Here is a 12,239-nt window from a genome sequence, read left to right as displayed (position 1 = left end):
CTGACATGCTGACAGGGTCAAGGTTCCTCCGTGTGTGCTCGTGAGGACGTGAGGACGTTGAGCGTCGATACGCCAGAACAAACACCACGAATTGATTGGCCTTGGACCATTTGAAACTTTTGCACGAGCAACGCCACGCCATGCTGTGCTGAACTAAACTCAGGACCCAAGCAAGGCTGAGGCGCACACAAACATTGGTTTTATCAGCGTTGCATCGAAGCCTCCATGAGTCTAGATTATCTGGCGTAGGGGGCGTGGGTTGTTCATCCCGTCCCGCGTGCCGAGAGGCGGAATTTTCGACAACGGCAAGGGTTTTTTTTTGTTTTGGCTTCGTGTGTTTGAGGACCGGATTTGAAGGTAAGCTGTGCATTTTCAGAACGGGGAACCCTGGGCCGAGGGTTATGCTTTGCTGGGCTGTTTTCACGTGGAGTTGGTGTTTGTTTGATGGGTGTGGCGAGGCAGGGACATGGATTTCGATGCGGTATTGAGGCCGGTGTGCAGGGATGGGAGTCGAGAAGTCCAAGATGCTGGGTGGTGTGTTTGGAGGTGAGTGTTGAATCACATGTTGCTTGTGGATGGGATGGTTGGCTCGATGTTGGGGTGGGAAGGATGGGGGCGGTTGGGGTCGGTGGTTGTGTTGTTGCCTCGATTATGTTGGGTTATCCGTTTGGATTTGCTTTGTCTGTTTCTTTGATGGGTTGTGAATCTTGTGATGGAGGTTTGGTGGTGGATGACGTGATGTTGTCGATGTTGTGTTTTGATGTTGTGGTTGAGGCTGACTTTGGTAGAGGTGAGGCTTACAACGTGGTGTTGACGCTTGGGTTTTGTCTGTTATTCTTTGAATGGGTCCTCTGTCATACCCGTTCTTCTTTTGGAGTTGGGTGTATCTTTTCTCATATTGCAGCTTTTTGTTCTTGTGCATTCGTGGTTCACTGGAAGTTGGAATCGTGCTGGGTATATGCCCGTGTAACTGAGGAAGACCAAACACTTGAGCAAGATGTTGACATTAACACAGCAGAAGTAGTAGAGCATATAGTGCGAGCTCATCGTGGATCTGATGGTTAAGTTGTTCGGTTCAAAGCTATCTATGGTGAAGTATATCCCCAGACAGGGCGTATACATACCTACGTACATATCACAGTATTGTACCGCGCATATACGGCACTTGGCTATCAATACTCTCTACCTTTTGTAGATGATGCAACTTGACTGTTTGACGACGCACGTTACCAGCTTCGGTTGAAAAGCTCAGAGCACTTCTAACCTGTTTAACCAACCAACTACGAAAGGCACACCGTACATAGCACTCTGCGATGGTGACATAATTACATTCCATAATGTACAATGAATTTATTTCGTCGTTTGAGGTAATTTGAGCCCCTAGAACCCACGTCCAGAGTTCCTAACCGTATAAGTACAAGAAGTTTTCCACAACTCAAAATATGTGCCGCATTCCGCGTCTAAAGACACTGGTCTTCAAATCGTACACATCCTTATACATCCTTATCAATCCATCTAAGCACCAACAACATCGTTGCAAAGGACAGCCTGCCCAGCAACAGGTATGCTGCAGCACCTGGCCCTCATACCATCTGCGGCACAAATAGCAGCCAAGTCCGCACCGTCGTAAGGCTGTCTGCTAGCTATACGAGGAATCATGGTCAGTAAAATACTCGAGAATAGTACAAGATGGTGCAAACATACGATTCTCGCAGTTCAGGTCAGCTACGCCCAGGACATCCGTCGCGCAGCACTGAGGATTGGTGTATAGAAGACCATCCGGGCATACACCCCCGCGGGGGGCGAGAGTAGCCGGGGCAGCGAAGGCTGCAGAGGCGAAGAGGGTGATGATGGCGGTAAAGGTCTTCATTTTGAGAGTTGTGTTGTGAGAAGTTGTTGATGCGCAGTTGTTTCGTCGGGTGGTCGGTTGCGGTTTATATACATGCTGTTGCCTCTGTTACTGTGTTTTAGTAGATTACAGCTCAAGACATGCTATTGTATGCTAATTTTGGGCTGTAAGGGCAGCCGAGACATGGAAATTGTTCCTCCACAGGTTGGCCTACTGTGTCTCCCTTGCGTCGGGGGGTACCCAGGGACGGAACTCGGCTTCAAAGATCTCTAAGGACATTTCGGTGGTTTGAGTTTTCAGCCTTCGAAAACTTAACATTCGAAGACTAAATATGAGATTTGCTTCATCAATTCAATGCATTTTGAGGCATTGGGGTTGTGAATACCTTCGGTGAGTTTGTGAAGTGTTGACGAAGTAAACGGGGAAGTTGAACTAGCCAACACAACAACTCTACAAAAGCAAAAGCAGGGAAATAACAACTTTGGTGTAATTTAGACTTTATTAAATGTATCCACATCGTTTCTCGTAGTTGATGCCGTGCGACTACGAGTAACTGGTGTTGTTCGGCGCCTCGGCCGTTTGTACTTTTCAGGTCGGCGAGACGAAACTGCTGTCTCAGATGCCATTTATTCCCGAAGATCCTCCTCCTTTGAACTGAGACTCATCCAACCTAACGTACAAGTCTGCCCGTAATAAGACAATGCAAGGAACACGAGTGATGGCACCTCGTAATTAGCAGCCATCGTCACCAACACTTGAAGCAACACAGGAGCCCTTGAGAGAGGATATCATTCTACACCTAACTTACACAACGAACTTCAAACAAGCCATCAATAGTTCAACCCATCCTGAGCCCACCCCATCGTCATAGTGGACCAAAGATCCTGAAATATCAACTGCCCATCCGCCCCTTCACCCACAGCCTCCATCATAGGCGGCGGATCAAACGCCGCATCCCAAACCGGAAAATAACTCTCCATACTCCCATCCAGCATCGGACATGTAATTCCTCCCGGTGCCTTGCTATTACGTTCCACAGCCGCCAGCCGCTTCAGATACTTGTCCCGCACAACCGCCATGACCGTACGGCTCGCGGACAAAATGTCCACCTTTTTCGAAGCAGGTGTCAGATCAGACTTTTGATCAGACATGTGTGCTAGGAATTCACCCAATTTGAGTTGTGATCGTGCCCATTCGCTGTCCCAGTCGGGGCATTCTGCGATCCTGAAGGACAGTCTGATGCCGATGATGGTGGCTAGTATGGGCCGAGACCAGTCCACGAGCGTGAAGCACGAGAATTCGGAATCGTCTAGACTCATGAGCTCTTGATACAAGGTTGCTAGGCTGTGGACACAGTCGCTTAATTTTGCTTTCGTGGATGGGAGGGGCTCCCATTTGTGAGTTTCGGAGGGCATGGGACGGGGGAGTTTGAGGAGAGTGCCGCCGTCGAGATACATTCTTATGAAGAGGATTTGTATCCTGAGCGAGACTTTGAAGAGTCAGTATTGGTAAGTTGTGGATAGGAGGATATAGACTCACCGAGGGAACTGATGGAATGTGGTAAGAAGGATTCAAACTGTGCTAGTTCTGCTTTGAAGCCAGCCAGCATGATACGTCTGTCTTCTTCCGAGTTGCTGTATTTATGGTTCATTATCTTCCCGGCTTGGAATAGAATACCAGCTACGCGGGCTTGCGCAGCTAGAACGCGGTCGCCATGTGTTTTGCCGTGCTGCTCGAGTAAGTCACAACATTTGGCTGTCCACGTTGTGTAAGCAATGTCGATGCCTTTGTTACGCTTCCAAGTGACGAGAAACCTGGGATACCGTCAGCACCGGGCATAATTATTGCTTCGTGTGGGAGAACCCACGTTGACACTACATAGAAGTAGCCTAAATATGCGCGTATACTATCGATTTGTTCATCCGTCAGAACAGGCGAGTCTGAATACACGCTCGGGAAAGCCTGTTCCTGATCAAGCTCAAGGTCGTGAATCATGTCCGCAGCCATCCTCATGTATTGAAAGGCCTGTTTGTTTTTCGGTCTCAGATGAAATGGGTACCTGTCACCGTTAACACCATGTTTGACACACGCAATTCAAGTGTCATACCAGGCGCAATATATAAGTATCCCCTGAAGAAGCTCCAGGCTTCTCTCACCACCAGCAACAAATTTCAATCCCAGCACCTTTCTGAATTCTTCATCATAAAGAGTGTGACCTTGCAAAGTCTTGGAACCAGATGTAGATGACAGAATAGCCAGGAGGACAAACGGCTTCGTCGCAGCCAGCTGTCTAATGGCCGTGTCCTCCGGTAATGTGATAAAGGGAAAGTACTTCAACATGGAGTGGAAGAAACGCAAGAGTGACTCCGCAGACGCCACGTTGAAGGATGGCTTTGTATGCAAGTCATGAATAGAATGGGACTGCGTCGACGACGACGTCGGTGTCTGGAAGCTCCGCACAGAGTCTGGGAAGGGAGACATTTCTTCATCGTCCTCGGGGAAGAGCTTTCCAATTACTGCGTCGTGAGTCTCGCGTAGTGTTTCAAAGTTCTCGTCAACCTCTGCTGCCGTTGACACGGAAAAGTCGATGCTGAACGTGCTGGATGGACCAGGGGGAATGGCTTGAGCTTGTTGGAGTTGATCTTGGGGGCTTTTTCCAACTCAGTTTTAGAGTGATGATGCCTGGATGGAAGGGGTGGGATGACAAACTCACGTTGCATATTTCCTGGGACGACGGGGTCGAGGGGTTGTTCGGGAGATGCATTCTCTCTTGGACTCCAAGCACCTGATATCACGTTAGGATTCTGTCACAACTCAGGACTGTTCGTCGTGGGTAAGGGGAGCGGGCACTTTTTGCAGACACCAGGCTGATCGCTTGGTTGGCACCGGATCTTAGTGGCTCGACAGGCTTCGCATGCAGTAGCCACTCTCTTACGAGGTGGGATTTCGCCGGGTCCAGCATTCATGTCCATGATGCCAAGTCTGGGGTGTGGTTCCAAGTCGAACTTCCGGGGTCCAGTGGATAGATTGTGTGGCGTGATTTCTTTTGGTGACAGTGGCCCAATAGATGGATTAGTTACAAGTCAAGTGCAAGGCTTGCCTTTGCTCCGGTATAGGAGAAATGAAAGTGATTCCATAGCTTGGGAGACATTGTCGTTGTCCATGGAGGGTGATGGGCCAGCAGAGTTCCATCTCGAGTGGCATATCCGGACATGGTCGGATATGGATCTGGAGTTGGAGTTGCTCCACTTCCGCCATGCTGGCTATTCATCCGTACGTCGAATTAATGCTTGACACTACACAACGTTGATGCCATTCAACCAGGGTAGGAAAAGAAATAAACGGGCACAAAGTCTTTATTTCCGTAAACATTCAAACACGGCTCAATGCTATGAAGCTATAGACACAGTAACGCTGCCACTCCGCTGGGTATACATAGAATCCATAAACGCCATCCCCCAAGTATAACTCAATTCAACTCAGCCCAGCTGGCTTATTTTTAGCCCTGGATTCTTCTCCGCCAAGGTAGAGTCCACAAAAGACGGCAATGGACTGACTAGGTTCTGCGCTTCTTCAGCTGCAGTTTTAACCCCATGCTTGCTCTGTCTATGATCCGCAATATTCGCAATGGCACATCGATCAGAGCAATACAGTGTAGCCTGCTTCAAGTCCAGACACTCCGTACACACGACTGCCTTTGAGACCTCATCGCCCATTTCGACATCTTCATCATTAAGCTGTACACATTTGTCGCCGGCCTCGCAGTCATGCTGCGCCTCAACATGGTCATCCTAGCTTGGCGTTAGCGGTGTGCGATGCAAATCATGTGTAACGACGAATACTTACATGGCCCTTAGAGTAGCATGCCTCGGAGCAGTAGACTGTCATCTTTGATTCTCCACCAATTTGAACCAGTGCTTGGCACAGCCCGCACGAAAGCACATCACTAGAATCAGTGTCTTTGCCGCAGACTGAACATGGAGGCAGTGGGTAAAGCTCCGGACCGGCAGTGCCAGCTTGAGCTCCTCGCAGACTCTTAGCCTGCATCTTGTTCTGCTCAAACGCCGTCTTTGCTCTCCTTAGTTCATCCAGACGTCGTTGATGACCCTCTCGTTGTGGTAGCGAGCTTCGGCTCTGCTGAAAATCCCTGACAATTTTGTCGATGATTTCTTCAAGCGTCATGTTATCATTATCTCGATACTCGTCAAGATACTTTTGCGCATTTGCAAGCGCTTCCCCCGTAGACTGATTGATGAAAAATTCAGCAATATACAGCTTCTTCAGCTCGGCGGGATTGTCCTTCGCAGCGCCCGCCTTCTCCGCAAAGCCATCCACGCCGGCCGGCCAATCTGCCGGCTTCCCAATCCCTTCAAGCATCGTCTTCACCAGCTCCTCTCGGGACTTGTCCGGGTCGTCCAGCATGCTCCGTAGCTCATCCTGATTAAGACCGCGATCTGAGACGGCAATGAATTCGGGGTATCTCCTCAGAACCCAGCGGTACCAAGCCTCTTTTTCGGATTCTATCCTTGCTTCAATGGACTTGAGGCTTCGCTTTCTATCCTTAGCATCCTGAAAAAGTCCGTCTAGTTCGTGTAGGAAGGCTCTTCTTTGCGCGAACCACTCCCTTTCCTCACTCTCACTGTACCGTGACCGTAATCTGTCTATTATCTTGCCGTAGCACTGCTGGCACTCGGCGACATTATCTTTGCCGCAGTCCTTTTTGCACGCTGCTTTGATGGCTGCCACGTCTTCAGAACATTGTTGCTTTTGCCGTTTGGCGACGCTGAGCTCTGTCCAGTGCTCGGGCATGTCGTGGGCCGATGGAGTGCCCATTTCGGCTAATTTGAGATCAATGATGCTTATTGCTTCAAAACTCAGGTTTGAAGGTATCCTACAGGCTTTCAAGGGCAGCTGTCTTTATCCTGGTGTGAGTTTCTGATCCAAGACGTCGATCATGAAGCGAGAGTGGATATTTTACGCGGGGGTCGAATGCGCCTTATAGAGAGTGCTGGCAATAAAGGATTTGAATGAACAATATATTTGACGCGATTTTGGTTGTGAGGTGAATCAATTTGCTTGGTTGAGGTTGAGATATCAGGTTGAAGCTCAAGCGGCATACAACAACTGGTGAACATTGATGCGCCTCCAACCCGAAGTTCAAGCGGCGCGCGACCCACAGCCATTTTGGTTCGTAGGCAACCAGCAACCTCAACTTGCGACAACTTCTACAACTTCGCCAACCCGTAACAGCTAAAACAAACCTTCTCCTATACTTCGAACGCTACAAGCCATCCCTGGTATCTGAACTATCATTTTCCCTTACATATTGCCGCCCTAGCCTCCACAATGGTACGCTCAACTTCGCCCCTTCTGGGATCTAGCTAACATCCAACAGGCCGACAAGCTTCGCACCCAACAAGAACTCGAGCGCCTGCAGGCCAAGTACGTCGGAACCGGCCACCCCGATACCACGAGCTGGGAGTGGCGGACAAACATCCAGCGCGACACATATGCCTCCATCGCGGGCCACCGGCCGTTGCTATCATACGTGGCTCTCGCTGAGAATGAGCCGCTTGTAAAGGTTCGCGCGAGGATGATCAGGGTATGTTTGTTTCCGTCACAGCTGTAGATCTCGTCACTTGTTAACTTGAGTCTGTAGAAAATGATACAGCCGGCCGGGCCACCTCCGCCCCGTGAGGAATAGACTGTCGGAGCATCAAAGTTGGCCGGAGGAAATGCATGCATGGAGTTCTAGGCGTTGGTTATGTTTGTTTTGCAGTTGACCGGTGGTACCGGACAAATGGCCATTATTAGAATAGACTCATTACAATGGGTGTCCGAATCTACAGATATATTCACTGATATGATTATCAAATAGTTTCAAATCCTCGCTAACAGTCATGGGTATCATTATACGGAGGCAACTACTAATCGCCATTTTCGTTCCGTCCCCGAGAATCACTAGCTTCTGCCTCATTTCCTTCCTCTCTCGTCGTTCGCTTCTCTTTTATCCCAAGACTAGCACTAAGCTTCGCCTCCAGTTCGTCGGAGGATTCTCCGTATAGTTCGCGCACCAAGCCCATCACCCCGTCCAGACCAATCTCTTCTTTAGCTCTTGGTCCGACATGCCATGTGATGGTTTGCTCGCCATCCTGGCCCAACGGCGGACGGTCTACCTTCTTTGCCACGTAGCCATGCCGTTCCATCTTTTTCATCGTTACCTCCGTCTTCTCGCTCGATACATTCTGGTCAGCGTTAAGGCGAAGGAGATATCGCTTCAGCTTTTGCTCGCTAAGCTCGCCGCCATTTAGCCAAATCAAAGAAACTACCAGCGTGTAGAATGCGACGTATGTTGCTTCGTCATCTGCACTAGGAATTCGGGATGGCTTTATGATAGATGCGCTGCGGTAGGCGTTTGGTAACGTGGATGTCAATATGTAGGCGCCGGATCCTATTTTGGGCTGCGAGTTCGACTTCATAGCTACACGACCGGTTAGTCAACCTCGACTTTGTAGCATATCTTCGGCATTGGATGGTACGTGCCTTGTCTTTTTTCCTGTAAAGACATTTTTTCTCTAACTGGAAGCTCACGGAGCTCCATGCCCCAAACATGTTTCAATTGTTTTTGCGCCAGGGCAAATATTCGCTTAAAGGATCGTCCTTGGTTGCCGAGAACTTGGCCAGTGTCAGCGCATGCCGTTGTTGTAAAATTTGAAGAGCCCATACCTCTTTCCTTGATGCCGTCGCGGCGTATTGGAGTTCGCGAGTATTCGCATGATATGGCATAGCGGACAAGTTTCTTGGCCAGTTGGTCGTCGGCACTATTACCTGCCTGGTCATCGACGTCCATGCCGTTCTCAGAGTCGTATTCGCCATCTTGTTCCGAATCATCGCGATTTGCTCGTTGTCTGGGTCGAGGATTCTCTTCAACGTCCTCGTCGTCCACCTACACGAAGCATCGTTAGTCACTCGAGCAGTAGGCTGGATCATGGTGTCGCCTTACCGGCCTCCTCCTTCTTTGCGGGGGCATTTTTCGGCCTGTGGAATTGTATGATAGAGGTACCAGTAAATTCAAAACGAAGAACAATCTCTTCGAAACAATGTGGCCTTGAGGTCCAAGACAAGAATTCGGCAATTATTGATCCAGGTTGACGAATGGTGGGGCATTTAGAGTGGTTGGACGCGATGCAAGTCGCCCACGCGTTGGTTGGCTGCCATAATTGACCTTTGAGCGTCACCGTTCTTATCGATAAGCTTTAACGTCGCAAATTTCCAGGAGCTCCAATTCTGTCAACTTAGGTCGCAGCATCGCGCATGGTTGACATGGACAGCTCTTTTCTCGCCAAATTATCTCCCTCGAGTAGTTGATTGTGTTCCGACTATTCTCCATGCTTTCAAGGGCGGCACAGTTGCCGCGTGTGTGCCTGGCCTGTCGGCTGGGCATGCTGCGACAAGCTGCTGCTGTGCCGGTTCGACATCCGCTGATAGCTACCAACAGCCAATTCCTACGATACGGCTCTGACTTTTCACCTCAGAGCAAAGAGAGAGTAGAGGCTCTCATTTCAGGAGCTCTTGACGACATCGAATCGCACTCAAAAAAAAGAGGCAAAGGGAGTCGGCGGAGTGTCGCGCACGATGAACCTGCTACTTGGGAACTCGAAGAAGAGCATGAGTCGCATCCTTCGAAAGACGGCAGAGCAGGTTTTGAAGAGGAAACCAGCGTATTTTTTGAAGATAGTTCGACCTCACGAAGTACCACCAACGATGAACTGGCAAATGAACCCGAGACTAGCCACAACCCGGCTGGTCAGCGTCGCACCCATACCGATCAGTTCCGTGACAAGTTTGTGTATCGACAAAGCCTAGGTATCGACGCTTTGGGCAAACCTGTCGATGCGATCATTATGAAGAACCCCAACAAGATGAGGTTTAATAAGAAAAAGATCACCCAGCAATTGGAAGATCTTGTGCACGCTGACAAGCCTGAGGACGGTTGGACATGGCAGTCTCTTGTACCAAAAGACTCAGAAATAGATGAGCCAGCTTTCACACAAAACGTTGAGAAAGTTTTTGAAGATATGCGACCGAAAGATACCACAATAATCAGGAGGAAGGATTTTGACAAGCTGTTGGAAGACTTGATTTCAGGATTCACCAGTGAACAGCTTACAACATACCGCCATCTTGGGAAGCGTGGTCAAATTGAGGAGAAATCAGCTGAACCTTCGTGCCCCTGGTTGATCAAGCACAGTCCTTGGGTTGCCACCAACCCAATCAATTGGGGTCGTCTCACCCATAAGAAGCAACAAGCAGTCGCAATTCTAAAGGACATGTGGAAGCTGGAAGTCCAGGAGCATGTAGAAGGGCTTGGAAGAACAGATGTTTGGCTGAGGCCGGATATCTTCAGCCTCATTACTAGTACGGATAACCCATTTCAAGAGCAAATTCGTGGTGCTAACATAATCCTAGAACCTCGTCGTAGTATCCTTGGACGCCTAACTACCGACTTTCTGGACAAATCCAACGACGAGAGGGTGACTCTAGGATCGGAGCAATGCCGGTTGAGTATTTACTCCCGTAAGTCCACAGTCGCTACATTTTTGGCACGGCTGGACGAGACCGCGCAGACTGTTCAATCAACAACACTTTCAGTTCAACAGATAGAGCCAGAGAATCTGGACAGAGATGTGTTGGACGTACTGGAGAAGGCAACCAAAACGTCCCTATTGTATGATGCAGCAAATTCGGTATGCACATGATCACGTCCACACCTTGCACACACTGGCTAATTCTTACACAGAAACTCGTGGTATCATGGCTTTCCAAAACTGGCGTCTCCCATGAACATACCGAAGGTCCGGCAGATATCGTCCTAAGATTGTTGCTTGGTAGAGAAAGCACACCCCAAAACACAGATATCCAGGTCCTTTCCAAGCCCAAATCAAAGACAGGAGTGTTCCTAACCCATCAACGAGATAAACGCAACATGGCTTGGAGGGATAGGTTACGACAGTGGTCTCGCTATGTTAAGCCTATCGGCAAATCCACAGCGACCAGTGCGAAGAATTCGGAGCCCCCTCTCAAAGTCAGCTTCATCAAGCCAGAGTTGAAATCCTCCAACGGAGATGTTGAAGTCACAGCGACATTCGGTCACGTACTGCACACCGAACGGCGTCTTCACCAAATCAAACAATCCAAGGGCCACCGGGTTCTTGCGCCAGTCATCCCGCATCCTGCAGCCCTCACTGCAATCACAGCTGACACACCAGCCCCGAGCACCCAAAAGACTGCCATTGTTCTCAACTTTGCACCAGAACATCTACCAGGGACCTCACTGCCCGAACCTCTACCTCAGATTCGACTCCATTTACCAGTCAGCCCGTCCGCTGACCTCTCCAACTTTTTATTCCCCGATACATCAGTCCTAGAGGCCGTCATCCCCCTGCAAGAAACCAACATGATGCTTCCATCAGAAAGTGTAGACGTTCGTATAACTCAAAAGCAGCTTATTCCACTCGATGCCAATCAATCCTCCCTGCAGCAATTCTTGCAGGCTTCCGACTTCAATCTTTTACAGGGGCGTTTAAAAACACCCAGTAGAACAAATTTTACCCTACCTGGCCATCTATCTACCCACCAAACGCACTCTGCAGAATCAGTCACCCACCCATACATGTTTATGGGCCTTGACATCCATCAGACCATCAACATGGAATGGCAATCACACACCCTCCGTTACAGCAGCATCGAAGCCGGCCAACACGGCGGGCAACAGCAGAGACTCTCCCTCATAGCCGGTCCTCCGAATCGCGACTGCAATATTGATGAGGAGCAATTCCAAAGTTTCTTGAAGCTCGTTGAGGAAACTGCCTACGGGAAGCATTTCTCATGGGATGAGGGCTACAAACTCATGACGCAGCGGTCCGTCGAACAATTTGATTGGGACATGATGGATCCAGAGTACCAGCAGGAACCTAGTCTCGCTGCGGAAACGAGGGAAGATGCTCCTCAGGAAGACTCTCCCGAGACACAAGATAGACAGACGGACCAGGTTGATATGTCAAGCCAAGATGCCGAGGGAGACAGTGCCAAGGACGATGCTGAGTCCGAGCCTATTGTGCCTGTGGATGCGGCACGGCCAGAAACAGAATTAAGGTTTGACAAGCTGTAGCGATATGTATTATTAGCATAGAATTATCATTGTACAATATGAGCGTAATAGATGTATGCTTTCTACTCAAAGCTGCTTCCGGACTATATGACAAGTGTAGTCAGAGTGGGACATCAAGGCCCCATTTCAAAACCTCAAAGAACTTCCCCACGACGGGGCAGCAGGGTCCCAGTGATGGATATTTCTAGCATCATGCCGGGCATCATGATGGGGGCGGAG

The 12,239-nt window shown here is 49.5% G+C and overlaps 6 protein-coding genes across 6 annotated transcripts; 2 read left to right on the top strand and 4 right to left on the bottom strand.

Annotated features, from left to right (window-relative positions):
• Positions 1-1,515: 1,515 nt before the first annotated feature.
• VFPPC_04842 (fungal hydrophobin domain-containing protein) lies at positions 1,516-1,870 on the bottom strand (the record flags this gene model as incomplete). Its single annotated transcript, XM_018284122.1, has 2 exons — positions 1,516-1,643; positions 1,705-1,870. The coding sequence occupies 2 exons, from the start codon at positions 1,868-1,870 to the stop codon at positions 1,516-1,518; spliced, it is 294 nt and encodes a 97-aa protein (XP_018145477.1).
• Positions 1,871-2,679: 809 nt separating this feature from the next.
• Positions 2,680-4,821, bottom strand: VFPPC_15850 (Zn(2)-C6 fungal-type DNA-binding domain-containing protein; the record flags this gene model as incomplete). Its single annotated transcript, XM_018293603.1, has 6 exons — positions 2,680-3,338; positions 3,389-3,663; positions 3,717-3,908; positions 3,957-4,499; positions 4,559-4,634; positions 4,785-4,821. 6 exons carry the CDS (start codon positions 4,819-4,821, stop codon positions 2,680-2,682), a joined length of 1,782 nt encoding a protein of 593 aa, XP_018145476.1.
• Positions 4,822-5,328: 507 nt separating this feature from the next.
• VFPPC_04840 (MYND finger domain-containing protein) lies at positions 5,329-6,658 on the bottom strand (the record flags this gene model as incomplete). The annotated part of the gene is made up of 2 exons (XM_018284121.1): positions 5,329-5,640; positions 5,717-6,658. 2 exons carry the CDS (start codon positions 6,656-6,658, stop codon positions 5,329-5,331), a joined length of 1,254 nt encoding a protein of 417 aa, XP_018145475.1.
• Positions 6,659-7,195: 537 nt separating this feature from the next.
• Positions 7,196-7,553, top strand: VFPPC_15849 (splicing factor 3B subunit 10 (SF3b10); the record flags this gene model as incomplete). Its single annotated transcript, XM_018293602.1, has 3 exons — positions 7,196-7,198; positions 7,245-7,451; positions 7,509-7,553. 3 exons carry the CDS (start codon positions 7,196-7,198, stop codon positions 7,551-7,553), a joined length of 255 nt encoding a protein of 84 aa, XP_018145474.1.
• A 223-nt stretch (positions 7,554-7,776) lies between these two features.
• Positions 7,777-8,879, bottom strand: VFPPC_13712 (MAGE protein; the record flags this gene model as incomplete). Its single annotated transcript, XM_018291484.1, has 4 exons — positions 7,777-8,330; positions 8,441-8,524; positions 8,576-8,795; positions 8,853-8,879. The coding sequence occupies 4 exons, from the start codon at positions 8,877-8,879 to the stop codon at positions 7,777-7,779; spliced, it is 885 nt and encodes a 294-aa protein (XP_018145473.1).
• Positions 8,880-9,237: 358 nt separating this feature from the next.
• Positions 9,238-12,020, top strand: VFPPC_13711 (mitochondrial inner-membrane-bound regulator domain-containing protein; the record flags this gene model as incomplete). Its single annotated transcript, XM_018291483.2, has 3 exons — positions 9,238-10,267; positions 10,319-10,596; positions 10,650-12,020. 3 exons carry the CDS (start codon positions 9,238-9,240, stop codon positions 12,018-12,020), a joined length of 2,679 nt encoding a protein of 892 aa, XP_018145472.2.
• Between the last annotated feature and the right edge of the window lie 219 nt (positions 12,021-12,239).

The sequence above is a fragment of the Pochonia chlamydosporia genome, chromosome 3 (genome assembly GCF_001653235.2).
Source record: "Pochonia chlamydosporia 170 chromosome 3, whole genome shotgun sequence".
Taxonomy (NCBI): domain Eukaryota; kingdom Fungi; phylum Ascomycota; class Sordariomycetes; order Hypocreales; family Clavicipitaceae; genus Pochonia; species Pochonia chlamydosporia.
Note: the sequence above shows the minus strand (reverse complement) of the source record. Positions and strands in the feature narration are given on the sequence as shown.